The sequence below is a fragment of the Pristiophorus japonicus genome, chromosome 15 (genome assembly GCF_044704955.1).
Source record: "Pristiophorus japonicus isolate sPriJap1 chromosome 15, sPriJap1.hap1, whole genome shotgun sequence".
Taxonomy (NCBI): Eukaryota; Metazoa; Chordata; class Chondrichthyes; family Pristiophoridae; genus Pristiophorus; species Pristiophorus japonicus.
The window spans coordinates 153500532-153519139 of NC_091991.1; the positions used below are offsets into that span (position 1 = coordinate 153500532).

At 44.1% G+C, this 18608-nt stretch overlaps 1 protein-coding gene across 1 annotated transcript in view; it reads right to left on the reverse strand.

Annotated features, from left to right (window-relative positions):
• Positions 1–18608, reverse strand: part of LOC139281618 (uncharacterized) — a 123293-nt gene that overhangs the window by 62298 nt on the left and 42387 nt on the right. The window contains exons 11-14 of the mRNA XM_070901765.1: positions 18520–18580; positions 17606–17713; positions 12825–12987; positions 4632–4792 (exon numbers count right to left, since the gene is read on the reverse strand). Of these exons, the coding sequence (XP_070757866.1) occupies positions 4632–4792; positions 12825–12987; positions 17606–17713; positions 18520–18580 (493 nt within the window). The remainder of the gene's footprint in view (positions 1–4631; positions 4793–12824; positions 12988–17605; positions 17714–18519; positions 18581–18608) is intronic.

The following is an 18608-nucleotide window of genomic DNA, read 5'->3' on the forward strand; positions in this document are numbered from 1 at the left end:
ATACCTTTGTGCGGATGGTTATTGTTGTATTTTTAAAGTCGGCAAATCATTTTTTATTCAGCATTATAGAAATTCAGATTTACCTGGAACTTTTTTGAGGAGTGGCTAATTTGTTTCCATTGAGATATTGGAATGCCAGTGTTGCTCCCACCAAGCCAGGGCTGACATTTAGCCCGGATTTTGCTGTGGGTAATGACAGCATTACTGTCGGCGTTCACCGTCATTGCCCCTCTGAAACTGACAGGATTTAGCACATGCGCAGATAAATGCTGAAATCCTGAAGTTGCGGTCAGTCATGGGCAATAGTGCAGGGAAGTGGAGTTGAGGTCGAAGATCAGCCATGATCTTATTGAATGGCGGGGCAAGCTCTCGGGGCCAGATGGCCTACTCCAGCTCCTAATGCTTATGTTCTTATGTCATCCCCTGCTCCGTCACAGGCTGTGCTGTGGGGCTCCTCATAGATGGCAATCAGTTGAACTTGCGTAAACGTAGCGCTAGATTTCCCATCTGGGCTTTGCTAACGGGTTTTCGCCGCGAAAACCCGGTTGTAGAGCCCAGGCGGGATCCTCGGGTACCTGTTTGCAGCGGCGCTTTCAAGTACCGCCAGGGAGAGGTGCGTCGACGTGTAACGACGCAAATTGTGTTACCGTCGTACTTTCGGCTCTCTCCCGAACCGTAGGCTGCGCCTAGAATACCGACAGGTCAAACCTGTGGATGCAGCCCTGCCAACAGCGGTCAGTATGAAAACCTGCAGAAAAAGTAAGTTAAAGTTTTTATTTTTAAATTCTTTTTCAGCGATTTGCTAGCTAAGGGTTTTGTAAATGTTTTTGCAATTATTTCCCCCCTCCCAAGGCCTCTATCGCAGTACAAACGACCCCGGACTAAAGTTACCGAAATTTGTGTTTTGCGTCGTGAATAATCGTGCAACGCCTCCTTTACAAATGTAAAGTCCGAAAGTTCGACTTAAAAATGGTAGCGCAACGTAAACGTTAATTTTCACATATCGCTACCGTTTTCGTCGAAAAACCCCCAAAGCCAAAAATCCGGCCCCTTAGCTTTCCAATCTAATATCGGTGTTAAACACCCCATAAAAAGTTAAGCCTTTTTGAAAAGGTGATCTGTCTCCAGCTCAAATTTCCTGCCAAACAGGGACTGGTGCATTTTTTTTTACAGCATATACACATGCAAGCGCTTCCTTTTCTACCATCCCGTAGCCCTGTTCTGCCTGGGACAGACTTCTGGAGGCATAAGCTACCGGCTGTAACTGACCCTTGGCATTAACATGCTGCAACACACACCCGACCCCATAGGACGACGCGTCGCACGTTAAAACAAGTTTCTTACATGGGTCATATAGCGTTAACAGATTGTTGGAGCATAACAAACTTCGTGTTCTATCAAAAGCCCTTTACTGGCTGTCCCCCCAGACTCATTCGCGACCTTTGTGTAGGAGCATGTGTAGTGGCTCTAACAATGTGCTCAATTTGGGAAGAAAGTTACCAAAATAGTTCAGGAGCCCCAGGAACGAACGCAGCTCCATCGTGTTGCGGGGTCTGGGTGCTCTCTGGATCGCTTTTGTTTTGGACGCAGTAGGTCTGATCCCATCTGCTGTTACCCTCATCCCCAGGAATTCTACCTCTGGAGCTAGGAAGACGCACTTCGCCTTTTTCAGGCACAGACCTACCCGGTCCAGTCTGCGTAGCACCACCTCCAGGTTGTGGAGGTGTTCTTCAGTATCACATCCCGTGATGAGGATGTCGTCTTGAAAAACCACTGTCCTTGGAATCGACTGGAGGAGGCTTTCCATATTTCGTTGAAAGATCGCGGCGGCCGAGCGAATCCCAAACGGACATCTGTTGTACTCAAACAACCCCTTTTGTGTCGTGATGGTGGTCAGCTTCTTCAACTCACTCGCCAGCTCCTGGGTCATGTAAGCTGAGGTCAGGTCCAATTTTCAAAAAAGTTTGCCACCGGATAGCGTCGCAAATAGGTCCTCCGCTCTCGGTTGCGGGTACTGGTCTTGGAGTGACACCCGATTGATGGTGGCCTTGTAATCACCACATATCCTGACCGACCCATCCGCCTTGAGCACCGATAAATCGGGCTCGCCCAGTCACTGAATTCGACTGGCGAGATGATGCCTTCCCTCAGCAGGCGGTCCAATTCGCCTTCTATCATTTCCCGCATCATATAAAGCACCGCTCTGGCCTTGTGGTGTACTGGCCTGGCATCCGGGTTTATATGAATCACTACCTTGGTCCCCATGAAAGTGCCAATGCCGGGTTGAAATAGTGAGTCAAATTTGTCCAGGACCTGTGAGCATGATATTCGCTCCACAGAAGAAATTGCATTGACATCGCCCCATTTCCAGTTCATGACAGCCAGCCAACTCCTCCCCAGTAGTGCGGGACCATCCCCCGGGACAATCCAGAGTGGCAACCTGTTCTCCGAATCTTTGTGGGTCACGACTACCGTGACGCTGCCTAGCACCGGAATGATCTCCTTTGTATATGTCTGTCAATTGGCAATAATTTTGGCCTCCTGGCCTTGGACGCCCACAACTTGTCGAACTGTTTGATACTCATCAGGGACTGGCTGGCCCCTGTGTCTAGCTCCATTGATACTGGGATGCCATTGAGGAGTACTTTCATCATTATCGGTGGCGTCCTGGTATATGAACTGTATATGTGCTCCACATGAACTCGCTGAACTTCAGCTTCCAGCGATTTCCCCCAGTGTCCATTTGGCCTCGTAGGGCTTACATCGGGCCCGTCCTCCTCGTACATCAACCTGGCTGCAGGCTTCCTGCACATACGCGCCAAGTGACTGCTGACATTGCAGTTTCTGCAGGTATATTGCTGATACCTGCAAGCTCTGGCTGTATGTTTGCCTCCACACCTCCAACATGAGCCGTTGTTGGAAACAAAAGGTCCATTACCAGTCGATCGTCTCTGACTGTCTCTGTAACTGTCCTTAAGCGCACCATTGACAGGTGTTGATTGCCCCATTACTAGCCGCATTATCCCTTGCGATGGCATGAATCGCTGCTCGACTAGCCATTGTCTCTGTTGACTTCCCCCTTTGGGTTCGACTGCATGCTCGAGCACATCCAATTGTCCCTGTCTGCCTGGAGAACTGTGTGCCGCGTTAACAATGTTGACACTCTAGTTGTTTGCCGCATTTAAACCAAGATTTTTGTCAAACATCATTCTGGTCTCTTCCTCCCTGAGACAAATGTCTGGGCCATCAAAGCCGCCGTTTCCAGGGTCAAGTCTTTGGTCTCAATCAGTTTCCTGAAAACCCCAGCGTGCCCGATGCCCTCAATAAAAAAGTCTCGCAGCATCTCCGCTCTGCATGCATCTGGGAACTTACATCGGCTTGCCAGTCACCGGAGGTCTGCCACGAAGTCTGGAACGCTTTGCCCTTCTTGCCGCCAGTGCGGGTGAAACTGTCTCGCCATGTGCATGCTGCTCGCCGGTTTAAAGTGTTCCCCGATCAACTTACTGCACTCTTCAAAAGTCTTGTCCGCCGCCTTCTCTGGCGCCAGAAGGTCCTTCATCAGGGAGTACGTCCTGGATCCACAAACTGTCAGGAGATGAGCCCTGCGTTTGTCGGACGAATCCTGTCCCAGCCATTCCTTAGTGACGAAACTTTGCTGTAGTCTCTCAATAAAATCGTCCCAATCATCACCAACACAGTACCTCTCTTCTGTGCTGCTAGTGGTTATGCTCGCGTGGTTTAAATCCCGATTTCTCATCGCCAATAATATGTCCTTACTATACAGTATAAATGCACACGAGGCCCATACTTGAGAGAAAGTCACTCTGTGACCAGTAACCTTTATTAGCCAGCACTGAAGTGATGAAGATGGGTGGAGCTTCCCCTTTTATACCTGAAAGTCCAGGTTAGGAGTGTCTCCCACAAGTTCACCACCTCGTGGTCAATGTTCTCACGGTGTACAACGTAGGTCAGTTTATACATGGGTTATAATGACAGTTGAATACATGATAAAGACATCCATGAGTTCCTCACATTTGCTATTGGAAGTGAGGGGTCGGGGAGGGAGTGGTGATGACCAGGGAGGAAAGGTTGAAAGAGGCAGCTGTTAATAGATAATAGGAGGCCCGCTAAAGCTTGACGTGATCGAGCCAGCTCTGGCGAGGGATGGCTAATCCAGTTGCGTGCGAGGTATGCTCAAGATTGCACATCAGGCCGCACAAATTTGCGGATTTTGAACTCGATAAATTGAAAAGGAGGCCGTTCCGGAGTAACAACAGGAATGGGAGATATCAAAGGTTTTGCTGAGCATGAAGGCATCAATGGTGGAGGTGAGGGATGGTTGAACAAATGAACATAATCTAATCTTACAGGCCCAAAGCTCTGCAGTACACAGTTTAAACATGCCGTGGTAAGTGTCTTAGGGAGTTAGATTAATAAGTAATATTATAATAGTACTTTGACATTCGATTTTTATTAATGTAACAGTATTAATTTTTAACTTATGAACTGGAAATATTTAAACATGGCCTGGCCCAGAAAGTGTTTTGGACCTAGCAACAGTATAATGGTTAATTTGCCATTCAAAATATTTAAACACAAATCTAAAGTCTATTGTAACATTGAACGTATACCTGGACTCTAGAAGTTCCAAGAAGACTAAAATTTTCACGTATCAGCTTTGTTACAGTAAGAAATATTTTGTCCTCATAGTCAAACCGTTCTCCAAAAACTATAGAGCAGATAATGTTGGCCATGGCAGAGGTGATCGGCAATGTTGTATCAAAGGGCTGGTCTGTCAACAAAAACATATCAACATATAATTTAATGTTAGTCTGCAAACAGAATGGAGATACATTTTAATTCCTTCAAATTCTTCGGATGACCCAGTTCCTGTTTTTAAGTCACACAGACCAGAAAGATCCCATGTTTTGCTTTGTAATGATCTTTTCCAGAACAGGAGAAATAAGGAAAGGAAGAACTTCCATTTATATCATGCCTTTCACAACCTCAAGACATCTCAAGGAGCTTTGCAGCCACTGAAGCACTTGTTGAAGGGTAGTCACTGCTGCAATGTAGGAAACGCGGCAGCCAAATTCTGCACAGCAAAGTCCCACAAACAACAATATGATTATGACCAGGTAATCTGTTTTATTGATCTTGGTTGAGGGAGAAATATTGGCCTGGACACCGGAGCTAACTGCCCAGCTCTTCTGCGATATAGGTGATACAATTGGCCGGTAAGGGAGGAGAAAATCAGCCAGGGTTCCTGTTCCTGATTACCTTACAGTGGTTGCTGCTGGAATTGTGCATGGGTAGATGCTAGGTGAGTCAGGATCGGGCTCAGAGAAGATGATGAGCTAGCTGGTCACCTGTTTCAGTCTAACATCCAGAGTCCCAGAAATGTTTGCCAGGCTGTGAGACAATGGGTTCATCCACCGGGCAGACATTCCAGTGACCAGAATGTTAGAATTATGAAATAAAAACAGAACTGTATGCTCCTGCAAATAGCACTTAAGCAAATTGTATGCCAAAATGTCAACCAGAACAAAATTATAGAATGAAATAAAACATCTAACCTTGGTGAGATTTTATTTCGTTCACCAGAAATTTAGCTTCCTCTGTAATTTTGTCTTCAATTGTCTTCTTGCCCATTCCAAAATTACGTAGGGTCATTAAAGCAAATCTTCACATCTGTTTCCATGACTCCCCATGTCCAAAAGAAATACCTAGAATGCGCATCAAATGGAAAATGACTTTCCTTTTTTCAGTGAATCCAGGAACTGAGTGGGAGGGCATCGAGGTTCTAATATATGAATTGAACCCTTCATTTGTTTGAATGATTTCAGTTTAGTTGCCCTGGTGGTAGTAATTTACATAGAATGTACAGCACAGAAACAGGCTGTTTGGCCCAACAGGTCTATCTGGTGTTTATGCACCTTTTCATCCAACTCTATCAGCATAACCTTCCATTCCTTTCTCCCTCATGTGCTTATCGAGCTTCCCCTTAAATCCATCCATGTTATTTGCCTCAACTACTTCATGTGGTAGCGCGTTCCACATTCTAACCACTCTGGGTAAAGAAATTTCTCCTGAATTCTCGATTGGATTTATTAGTGACTATCTTATATTTATGGCTCCTAGATCTGGTCTCTCCCGCACTTTTTACAATGAATGTGACTTCTCTCTGTGCTACTGCTCCCATAGCAACTGGCTCACTGTGCTAGCATTTCTTTGTGGAGCCCAAGCTGGACTTTGTAACTGGCTAGCTAAATTTGTGACTGTTGTGGAAAAATATTTCCTAGACTGTATAATATATAAAGAGAGGTTTATTAAATCGGAGACAAAGCTTTGGGAGAAGTGTTAAAGACCCCTGTCTTTGAACCATCTTCTCAAATTGGTATCTGCAGTGAAGTTCTTTTATCTTACAAATTACGTCACTTTACAACACATGCTTTAGCACTACAAAGCTGTTACTATCGAAGGCTAAGCTTTTGATATTAACCATCCTGCATTGTGACAGGGCAGTATAAACAAGTGCAGGTCTTTTGGCACTGGTATAAACAAACATACCCAGCACTTAACTCTCCAGTGTTCATTATCTCACTTTCCTATCTCCATAACTCAAGGCCAGCATACTTTGAAGTCTAACTTTTTTTTATATAAACATAATACATCAGTATTGTCCCTTACAAAATTCATTAAAGGGGAAAATAAAACAAATGTTTGGTCCCGTATACTACTCCAGTATATGTCCAAAAATCTGCTCCAACAATATTCCTCCTTTTGGTCCTGGATGATGTTCATGAAATCCAGATGACCACAATGATAGTATCATATTGTCATATATTCGTCCTTTGGCGTATGTTACTTCCCTGATGTTCCGTATGTCCACCTTGCCAGTAGCTCTAAGCTACCCTTCAAAGATAGTGGTCGGTGTCATCGTCGTCTGTTTCTTCATCCATGGTGTCTTCAGGTATTTCCATCAGGTGTGCATCTTCTTCGGCGATTACACTGGTTACTGGCATCAGTCGAGCCATCATAACTTTACAGCAGATATTAAAACACCCGATAATCAGACAGCAAGTAATTATTATTACAACCAGAACAATTACTCCATGCATAAGATAGGACCCCCAGGATTCCCCCTAACAGCCAGTCAAATCAGCCAGATCCTCCTGCTGTCGTGGATAACTTCTTTACCTCCCTTCTTATGTGATCAGCGAGGTTGGTTATGTTTTCTGAATTATCGGGAATGTAAGTGCAACATTCAGCTCCAATTAAGGCACATGTGCCCCCACTTTGTGCTAGTATATAATCTAGGGCCATTCGGTTCTGGATTACCATTGTGCGTATGGCTACCATTTCAGCCGTTATGCCCTCTATTGCTTCAGCAGTGTCGTTAACTATCTGTTCCAGTACCCTCTCTAGGTTACGTAATTCATCCATGGTGCGTCCTATCCCGAATGGGAGCATCATGACCCCAAATAGCCTCTCTACCGGGGTAAGATCTCGTCTTAGTCGATCTGGTGTCTGTACTTCTGTTAAAGTACATACCCGTCTGACAAAAGGGACCACATATCCCAAATAACAGGACCCCCTCCAGTTCTGAGGCAACCAGGGGTAGGCCTTATGCCCGCACACAAAATAAGTGCCATTGTATGCTGTTAGATTCGATCCCAATCTCTCTCTCAGCCCCCGTCGCCACCTAATCTTAGGGTCCCAGTTCTGGCTACTTGTCTGATTCTTCAAACCTTCTATTTTAAAGAACCCCTGGTTTGTTGTTTCGCTGGCTATTATGTTCCACCTGGCGAGGTTAAAGTATATCCTGCTACAAAACATGTTTCCTCACCGGTCAGGTCTCTAGTGAAACAAATGTCAGCGGTGGGCCTTCCAACTCCTGAGGTGTTGGTCAAAACCAGGAACGGGGGTCGTACCGACCTATTGTATTCCGGCTGGTACCATCCGTCAAATGCATCCAAAAGGTAACACCCCGATCTCCACGTTTCTTTATCCCCACTCTGGTTCCAAGTATCATTTACTTCCCCTGTGCCGTTTTGTCGCATTACCCACTCTGGTACTTCCGAGATGTTAATGGAGATTGACCTCAAGGGGATGCCTCCTTTGCTATGTATGGGGATGTGCGAACATACCCAGCAACTGGAAAAGTTCTCATTTTGCGCATAAACATAAGACATATACAAAAAGGTATTCACATGTAACTCTCGTTTCGGTCTAGCTAGCAGGCCGGACCTAACACGAACTATGATAATCGCACCGATCGCAATATATCGTTTCATCATCTTATTACTCAACAATTAACAAATTCATTAAAGGCAAAATGGCCGTATGGCTTGCTTGAAGAACCTCTCGCTGGCAATCTGTAAATAGACAAACAACAACAACTAATATGTGTGCTAAACGGCTGGTTCAAAAACCTTAAGCTGGGTCCGATGCTTCCATTGTCCATTCCCTTTAACATCAATGCAGGCACAAGTGTCCCTGCTGATTATAACCTCATACGGTCCTATCCATTTTTGGGGCAAACCCCGGTTTTCCCGGGAGGACCCTTACCATAACGCGACTTCCCGCCAACGGGACTTCAGGGAGCTTTGTAAGCTCTGCTTCCTCGTCTCTTTCTTCCTGATTGTCCCTAACTAATTTACGCATCCCTTTTAATTGAGTACTTAGTTCCAAAACATACCGTTTTATTTTGTCTTTTAATGGGCCTACATCGGCCCCCCCTGTTATGATGTTCTCCGGTAATTGCATCGCCCTTCCTGTCATTAGTTCATAAGGGGTTAATCCGGTTGTCGGTTTGTCGTGGCTCTTAACTTCATCAATATAATGGGTAATACTTCTGTCCACGTTTTTCCTGACATTTGCATGGCCCTTGCCAGGGCGTTCTTAAGGGTACGGTTCATGCGCTCTACCATTCCAGAACTCTGCGGGTGGTAGGGGATGTGGAATTTTTGTTTTATGCCCATCAGCTGGCATATTGTTTTTACAATTTTTCCGGTGAAGTGGGTGCCTTGGTCGGAATCTATTTGAAGAGGCACTCCCCATCGGGGAATCACCTGCTCGGTCAATATCCTTGCCACTGTTGAGGCAGTGCAATCACATGTGGGGAAAGCTTCCACCCACCGGGTAAATTGATCGATAATCACTAGGCAATATCTTTTTCCATGGGATGGGGGCAAAGGACCTGTGAAATCAATTTGTACGTGTTCCCATGGCCCCCGTGGACGGGGCTGGTGTCCCATTTTAATTTTGATGGGGCCTGCCTGGATTATATTGTGCGCACGTAACGCATCGATGGCAATATTTGGCAATATCTCTCCCCATCCCTTTCCACCACCAATCTCTCCCAAGACTCCCGGTCATGGCTTCTCATCCTGAAGGAGACAGGCCACGATGCAACTCCAATAAGGTATTCTGTATGCATTCAGGCGCCATTACCTTGTCGTTTCGTCTCCAAACGTTATCCTTCCCTTGCGTTGCGCCCTGTTTTATCCACATACCTATTTCCTCCTCACAAGTGTCCTGGTGTAGTTTCTCAATACTTCTCTGTTCGTCTCGGGCCCCAGCGGCACTGACTTAATTTTAATAATTTAAAATCATTATCAATGGAGAGTGTTTTTTTTTACCTCTTCAAATTCTTTTTTTTTTCAATTAAACCAATATCTTTTTCACAGCTGATATCAACTGGTATTTAGTAAGTTATGTCTTTATCCATCCTTCTCCCCCATGCTGTCATATAATCGTGTACTACCCCGAATGCATATCTACTGTCCGTATAGATATTAACAATCATATTTTCCGATAATTCCAGTGCCCGGGTGAGGGCTACCAGTTCTGCCACTTGAGCTGACGACCCCCCATTAATTCGCCCTGATTCAACTGTCTCTAGATCCTGGTTAACTACGGCCCATCCGGTACGAGGTAGTCCCTTTACGTATTTTCGTGAGCCATCCACAAACAAGGTTTGTTTTGCGGTTTGAAAGGGGGCGTCTTTTATTCTATCCTCTTCGATATCCTCACATACCTCTTCGCAAAAGTGGGGTTCCCCTTCACCCATCATACCTTCTGTGGGGTTGTTTCCTACATCCCTAATTATGGTTACCGCTTTGTTGGGTGTTAAGAGGACTGCTTCCCACTTTGCCCGTCTCATATTAGATACGGTTCTCAGTTTTCCTGTGTTTAACATTTCTACCAATGTGTGTTTAGTGTGGAGAATGATGTTTCTTTTAAGATACCCTTTTCCACTAGCCCTTTTACTATTTCTACAACCGCTGTTCTAGCTTCAGGTCTTATAGGGTATTGTCGGTGTGGTTTATGAGGTGGTCCAGGGACTTTAATAGGATCCATCTTCGCCTTTCCAGTATTTTGTCTGTGCCCAGACCCCGGGCACAGAGGCACATATGCCTCCATACCCTCCAGTCCCGATAAGCCAGTCAGTTTTTGTGGCTGTAGCTACACCTATACTTTCCACATGGTGGGCTATCTGTCCTAAATCTCCCTTACTGCCATCCGCCTTTGGCCATGTCAGTTTCCCCTTGCCGCAATCAATCAGGGCCTTAAATTCCCTCATTACATCATTCCCCAATATTGTTCCCTCATGATTCTTGCATACGTAAAATCTCATGGGTATATATAAGTTATCAATTTCCACCAATTGGGTGGTACTCAGGTAGGCCAGTGTGGGCCGTCCATCTATTCCGTTTATCAGAGCCTTCTTGTCGGTGACGGGAAGGGGCATATTGGTAATGGATATTGAGGCTCCTGTGTCCACTAGCATCTCACACTGTCGGCCCCCTACTAGTGCAGACACATATATCCTTACCTCCTTTTTACTTTGTACAGGGGCCGCCGGACATCACAGGGTGGCTTTGTACACCTGCCACTTCTGGTATTCCTGTTCTGACAGGGTCCTTGCCTTATTAGGATAGCCATTTTTACCATAGCATGTCGCTTCCAGGTGCCCTTTCTTACCACAATATGTTAATTGCTTTTCACTGCCTTTCCCTTTGCATTCCCTGGCCCGGTTTTCCACAATTATGGCAAGTCCCCCTTTTCTGCCCTCCTCCTGTTCCCGTGGCAGAGACCTTTTCCTGCTTTATCTTTTTCTTTTCTAAACTGCTAAAGCTTACTGTTTTAGTCTTTTTCAAAAGTCCCTTTTACACCTTCACAGATAACTCACCACTCGCCCAGGAGTTTGACCTGATCCCTGAAGGTATTTCTAAATTTAAAACTTTTTTTTTACTGAGCTAGAAGCTTTCGTGTCAAGGTTTTACACAAAGGAAAATGGGAGCGTTTTAAAAGGCATTCTTTATCTCATTCCTGGACTAAATTTATGTCTTTCAACCCAATTGCATGTTTTCTTTCGACAAGTAAGTGAGCGTGTCAAATTCTTTTTTTTTTTACTACCGGGACCGTGTATTTTTATCTTTTACTCAACAAACCTATCCTTTGTGCATTTCCTAGCTCCGTAACTTATCATCCGAATATATCCACACCTTCGTTTCTAACTTAAAATGCAATACCATAAGGTTCACAGTTTCTTAAACTTCCCACATACAGGACAACACTACGAAGGGTTAAAAAAACAACATTTCACTCTGTTTGGAAAGAGTGGGTGGAGCTAAAACAGGCAGGCAACTCCACACCTTCTTAAAACAGGCTTTCATTCATTCCACAGTCAAAATTACTCGAGTACTCTCTTCATTCAAAATAGACACTCACAAAAATCTCTCTTCATTCAACAAAGCTTATGTCTGGATCCATATGTCACTTAAGATAGTCACTATCAGCTTTTTTATGGCATTACGTAATTACGCAAGTTACAATTAATGATAGGAATTAATTAATGACCCGGGCAACCCGCGTTTTACATTCCCTTCCTTACCTTCCATGTTCACCAGTCTCGGACGTTTCCTTTTGTTTCTGTAATACTCACGGCCACGACTACTCTGTGGAGACCCTTTGTCTTCGCAATAAAGCTAGCGTGTTTCCTTACCACCGGAGTTTTCGGCTCTAGGTTGGATCGATCAGTTCCCTTCCGCAACGACCTTATTTACTAAAGGGACAACCCAAACTGGTTAGTCAGCCTCTTCCAGATATCTGTTTACTCATATCTTATACACTATCCCGTCGTGCCCGTACACCTCTCTCTTCAGTCTCTAACACCAGATTCCAGATACTGTCTTAAGTGATCCCGTCTGATCAGACAGTATCCTGTTCGTGACACCATTTTGTTGTGGAAAAATATTTCCGAGACTGTATAATATATAAAGAGAGGTTTATTAAATCGGAGACAAAGCTTTGGGAGAAGTGTTAAAGACCCCTGTCTTTGAACCATCTTCTCAAATTGGTATCTGCAGTGAAGTTCTTTTATCTTACAAATTACGTCACTTTACAACACATGCTTTAGCACTATAAAGCTGTTACTATCGAAGGCTAAGCTTTTGATATTAACCATCCTGCATTGTGACAGGGCAGTATAAACAAGTGCAGGTCTTTTGGCACCGGTATAAACAAACATACCCAGCACTTAACTCTCCAGTGTTCATTATCTCACTTTCCTATCTCCATAACTCAAGGCCAGCATACCTTGAAGTCTAACTTTTTTTTTATATAAACATAATGCATCAGTATTGTCCCTTACAAAATTCATTAAAGGGGAAAATAAAACAAATGTTTGGTCCCGTATACTAGTCCAGTATATGTCCAAAAATCTGCTCCAACAGTGACTGATATAACTTATCTGTTTAGTTAATAAGTAAATATAATTGCAGTGTTCCATAAGAAAGCAGAGAGCTGCAGATTACCATAACCATTTGCCTGCATTTCCAAAACTGGGATCTTTGCTCTCTCTGCAAATTCATCCGCACGGTCCACAAGAGCTTCCTTCACCGTTTCATACCCCGTGAGCACCACCACTTTTCCCAGTCCCACCTGAATGGTAAGCACAGACCCATATTGCTCTGATAACTGAAAATGAATAAGAAAAATACCATCAATGCAATTATGTTTATAAAGAGAGAGGGGTTGGTGAAATTGGACATGGGTGACTGGGGACCCAAAACAGAAGGTATCACAGCAGTCGCCCATTAGACCCCCCACCTTAATATTCAATTCCATTGAATTCAATAGAACTGAATATCGAGCATATCGTATATCGGTCGGCAAATGCGATAGCGCCTGTTTTGCATCCCATGCCGTTGTCCAATTTTACCCTCAGGTTTTCTGAGTTGACTCAGAAGGTTCCTGGAAAGTATTAATAAACTTTCTAGAAAGGACAGCAAGTTACAAAGAAGTTGTGAGGAACTTTTGAAGCAGTTCTGCACCAACAGAAAGTATTAAGAGTACAAGTTCTATCATTAAGAAATGTTGCTTTAAATTGATCACATGTAAAACTTGCGAAGTGTGTCACAATTGTTAGTTAATAGTTTAAATCTCTGAAAGCAGAGAGTACATTTAGTGTACAGTACAGGGAGTTAACATTCTTGCAAGGATAGTTAAGTTAGGGCAAGAAAGTTCTGACTGAAGGAAGAAGACAATGATCACAGACGGCACCAACAGCCGTAGATGGTGGCACATCGAGGGCCTGTTCAGAAGAGAGGCTGAGTACCCAGAGGAGGACAATGCTACATTTACCAGCCTCCTTAAAAAAGAGGTCATTTAAATTTGACTTCAAAGGAATAGTTGAATGTTGAAACTTGGCAGCGACACACAGAATATGAACCTACTAAGCTGCACTGCAACCTTGCCCAGTGAATATAGCTCTGCAATACTACCATTATACGAAGCGTAGCTAAGGTTCAAAAATTGTTTATTAGTCTTGTGTCTATGATGAACTAATCTATGTCATTTAATACATTGTAATATATTGCATTGTTGTAATTTGCTACCTTACAAAAGTGACTACAGTTCAAAAGTATTTAATTGGCTGTAAATCACTTTGGGATATTCAGAGGTCGTGAAAGGTGCTATATAAATGCAAGTCTTTCTTTCCTTAATAATATAGGATTAAGTACATAGTGCAATTTTCATTGGGCGACCTCATGAAGGTGTTCATTGAGTTATCATAGATCTTGTGAAATAAGGTACTGCACTTCTGTGTTTATTGTGTCTGAAGTGTCAGCACTCTCACTCCTATATCAGAAGGTTGTGAGTTCAAGTCCCACTCCAGGGACTTGAGCACATAACGCAGGCTGATACTTCAGTGCAGAACTGAGGGAGTGCTGCACTGCCGGATGTGTCGTCTTTCAGATTTGGATGAGGCTTTAAACCGAGGCCCTATCTGCCCTCTCAGGTGGCTGCAAAAGATCACACAGTGGAACAGGCTAAAGGGGTTGAAAGGCCTACTCCTGTTCCTGTCAGAAATCTACCCCCAAAGCTTTACTTCTAAACTCTAACCTTCCAACCCCCAGCCAGAAAGTCTCCACTCTCTGTGCGGTGCTTGAAAGTCTGAGTCTGTTGTAAAACTCTTCCTCCCGTCACCCTCACTCCTGTACTCATTGAAACTACAATTTACCAACAGCCTCCACAGACTTTAATGTGCTTTAAATTGATGGAGATAATTAAGCATTAATAATAGAGTATGAGTTTACTTTATTCAGCAGATGAGGAAATATTGTCCTCTCATCACCTTAGAATAATCACACTGATTCTACCATGTAAAGCCCCACTATACACGATTGCTCAGAATGGACATGCAAGTCTGTTTCTTTCATCGCCTTTGTCCCACAATTTTTTCGAGTGCATTGACACAATAGAACTTAACCAAGATAAACTCATCTCACCTCCATCAGGCTCCTGTGGAGCATTTTCAGGTCCAGGGTGTACAGGTTCCCGATCAGCGGTCGAGGAGCTGGACCTGGGGGAAGCTTGAAAGCAGCTGAGGGTTTGGAGCCGGTAAAAAAATACATCAGGCAAAACACAGTCAAAAATAAAATAAGGACTAATGTGACCGTGTCAGTAGCAAACAAGCTCAGGAAAGACATAATTTATTCATTACACTTTCATTTCAAAAATCAGAAAGAGATCCTTGGGCTGAAGGAATGAAGTCGAGTTGGACCATTCGCTATAAAGGATCTTCGAAGACTGAGGAAAAAAAGATGTTACACTCGAATAGATAATACATGTAACTAAGGCTACACACGTTTTTAAGTAAATATTAACAGCCAGTCCAAAAGGATTGACTCTCACCTTTGGAGGCCATTGTCACCACAGCGAGTAACACCCTCCATCTCCTCACCAGTAGCCTCTTGTGCTAGTTGCTCTGTATGGATGCCTCTTTCAGTGCCAGATTATAGAAACATAGAAATTTACAGCGCAGAAGGAAGCCATTTCGGCCCATCGTGTCCATGCAGGCCGACAAAGAGCCGCACGGCCCTTGGTCAGCAGCCCTAAAGGTTACATATAAACCTATGAACAATGACGGAAAGGCAAAGAGCACCCAGCCCAATCAGTCTGCCTCACACAACTGCGACACCCTTTATACTGAAACATTCTACACTTCACCCCATCTCAACCGGAGCCATGTGATCTCCTGGGAGAGGCAAAAACCAGATAAAAACCCAGGCCAATTTAGAGAGAACATATCTGGGAAAATTCCTCTCCGACCCATCCAGGCGATCGAAATTAGTCCAGGAGATCACCCTGGCCGTACTCTATTCCCTGCAGTACTTTCCATTATATCTGTGCCATCCAACAAAATGTCATCCAGTCTAATCCCAATTACCAGCTCTAGGTCTGTAATCCTGCAGGTTACTGCACTTCAAGTGCCCATCCAACCATCTCTTAAAAGTGGCGAGGGTTTTTGCATCCACCACTTGTCCAGGCAACAAGTTCCAGATCCTCACAACCCTCTGCATAAAGAAACCCCCCCCCCCGTCAAATCCCCTCTAAACCTTCCACCAACCACCTTAAAACTATGCCCCCTCATAATAGATCCCTCTACTAATGGAAATAGACCATTACTATCCACTATGTCCAGGCCCCTCAATATTTTGTATACCTCAATGAGGTCTCCTCTCAACCTCCTCTGTTCCAATGAGAACAAACCCAGCCTATCCAATCTGTCCTCATAACTAAGATTCTCCATTCCAGGCAGCATCCTAGTAAATCTCCTCTGCACCCTCTCTAGTGCAATTATGTCCTTCCTATTATGTAGAATGCAGCAGAGCAGGACTGTTCTCAAAATCTCAGGTGGGTTAATACTGAACTAGTGCTGTTTGTGGGAGTTTGTTGTGCGCAATTTTACTGCCGCGTTTCCTGCATTACATTTTGACCACAGTTCAAAAAGTACTTTATTAGATGTAAACTGTTTTGTGATGCCCTGAGGTCATGAAAGGCGGTATATAAACACAAGTTCTTTCTTTCTTTACCCGTCGAGGCGTCGGAATCACTGCTTCAGCAATTAATAATATGTGCTCGAATATGTATCCAATGGTAGCATGCACCTCCTTCTATCTGTGCTCCACTGGAGGGATACCATGGCCATGGCAGTAACGAGGATCCTTGGCTTCCCAGTATCCTGCTCTTGACCTGCTGGATGTCATCAAATTAACAAGGCATGATAGACCACGGTCATATTCATGCATCATGACTGCTGCCAGGAAAGTGGACAATCACTTGTAGTAACACACTCAAAATGCCTTTGCAGTTCATGCATGGAGCATTTAAGGCTGTGTGCATGCCATCAATGGCTGCGTAGAGCTTTGGGAATCCCGCCATTCTAAAAAAAACAAAGTTTAGGCTTCCCTCCTGTTGGTCTCTGTTGCTCAAGTGGAAAGTGGAAAGTCCTTGCTTGGTCTTATAATCAAAGGCATCAATGACCTGCTTGATGCAGCAATGCACTGCAGCTTGATGAGGTTACTGATGTCCCCAGTGGTGTTGTGGAAAGAGCCCTTGGCACCTATTACTTTCACTGTCAGTGGCGTGACTGTCCTGGAGTTAGGTTCCTGCAGCATGTTGTGCAACTCTATCATTGTCTCCCTCAAGAAGTCTCTGAGGGCATTGCTTCTCAGTAAGGTCAAGACCAATAGGGTAAGAACACGTGAGTGGCCCATCCGACGATATTACCTACCTTTCCTCACATCCCAAAGTTCTTCCTTATTATCATTCACTACTTCCAAATACCACAAATACAATTAGACCCCAAAAGTGGCATCCATTGTCTAACGGGGAAGGTGGAAACAGAAATATGGCTCCTCCAAAGCAGGCATCGAAATGTTCTGGTATTTAGAAAAGTTACTGAATGGCCCAGAAATTGGTGCACATGGTCATTAGACAGAACTTCTAGAAAGTGCAGGCAACTGTAGGGGAGCAAAGTGTAAATTGCTATAAGTTAAGTATATCAATAAATTCTGCAAAACAGCTTTGGCTTTTAGTGCAGCCTAGCAACTTCTAATGCCCTGTTTATATGGACATTCCTAACCTGATCCACGACTAACGTAAAGTAGGACAATGACACGGAAAGCTTGTGACATAATTTCTGCAAAGTATTTTAATACCGCTGACAGACTCACAAGCAATAATCTCCTCCTGCCCCGCCCCAATCTCAGTTCCAGAAATGCACATCATGTACAAAGCGGACACAGACCTGGTACGATGGATCACTGTACTTCTGCCGAATGGCCCAGACCTCGGAGCACATGGGCATTAGGCTGAGGAAGATGAACTTCCAGGTAGGGGCAATGGAGATGAAAACCTAGGAATCATTTAAGCAACATCTGGCTGGGGATCTGAGTGGGTATTCTAGATGGAATGGCAGCATAGTGGTTATGTTCCTGGACTAATATACCAAAGGCCTGGACTAGTCACCACACAGACTGCAGCGGATCAAGAAGGCGGCTTACCACCACCTTCTCAAGGGCAATTAGGGATGGGCAATAAATACTGGCCTATCCAGCAACACCCACATCCCAAGAACGAATATATTGGCCCTGAAATTCCGGTCAGAGGCTTCTTTTGGACGAAAGCCTCTGAACGGAGAATTTTTACAATTTACCTGGTGGTCCCGGAGGAGCATGGGATTCCGTTGGGGAGGCCTTCTATTTCCGCGCTCCTGTCCTCCAGGTTCCCACGCAGAAGGTGCAGTCATGTGTGACTGCTCAGCCAATCAGGTACAGTATTCCACAGCATTCTCATTAATAGCAATGAGAACTCCGTATCTACGAGTTCTCATTGCTATTAATGAGAAGAAAACCAAACACACTAAACACCATAATAAAAAAAAACACACCTTACATAATTAAAATTAATTGAAATTAAAGTTAATACATGTCTTAGAAAAAAAAATTCTGATTTAAAAAAAAAACTTTTTAAATTATGGTTTAAAATAAACTTACCTCAGTGGGCAGGGTTTTTAAATGATAAAATGTGTTTTTAAAATTCAATTTAATTATGTTTTTGTATGTTTTAAAACTCTTACACCTGTAAAAGTAGGCTATGCGCCTGCTTTTATTAGGCACAAGAGTTTTGAGGACATTTGCTGGGCAAGATATAGGTAAATACCGCAATCTTGCCCATGCAAGTGTCCTCGATCCCGAGATATGGAGGATCTGTCAAGCTGGAGCTAGAGTGTAACAGATTTGAAAAACTGA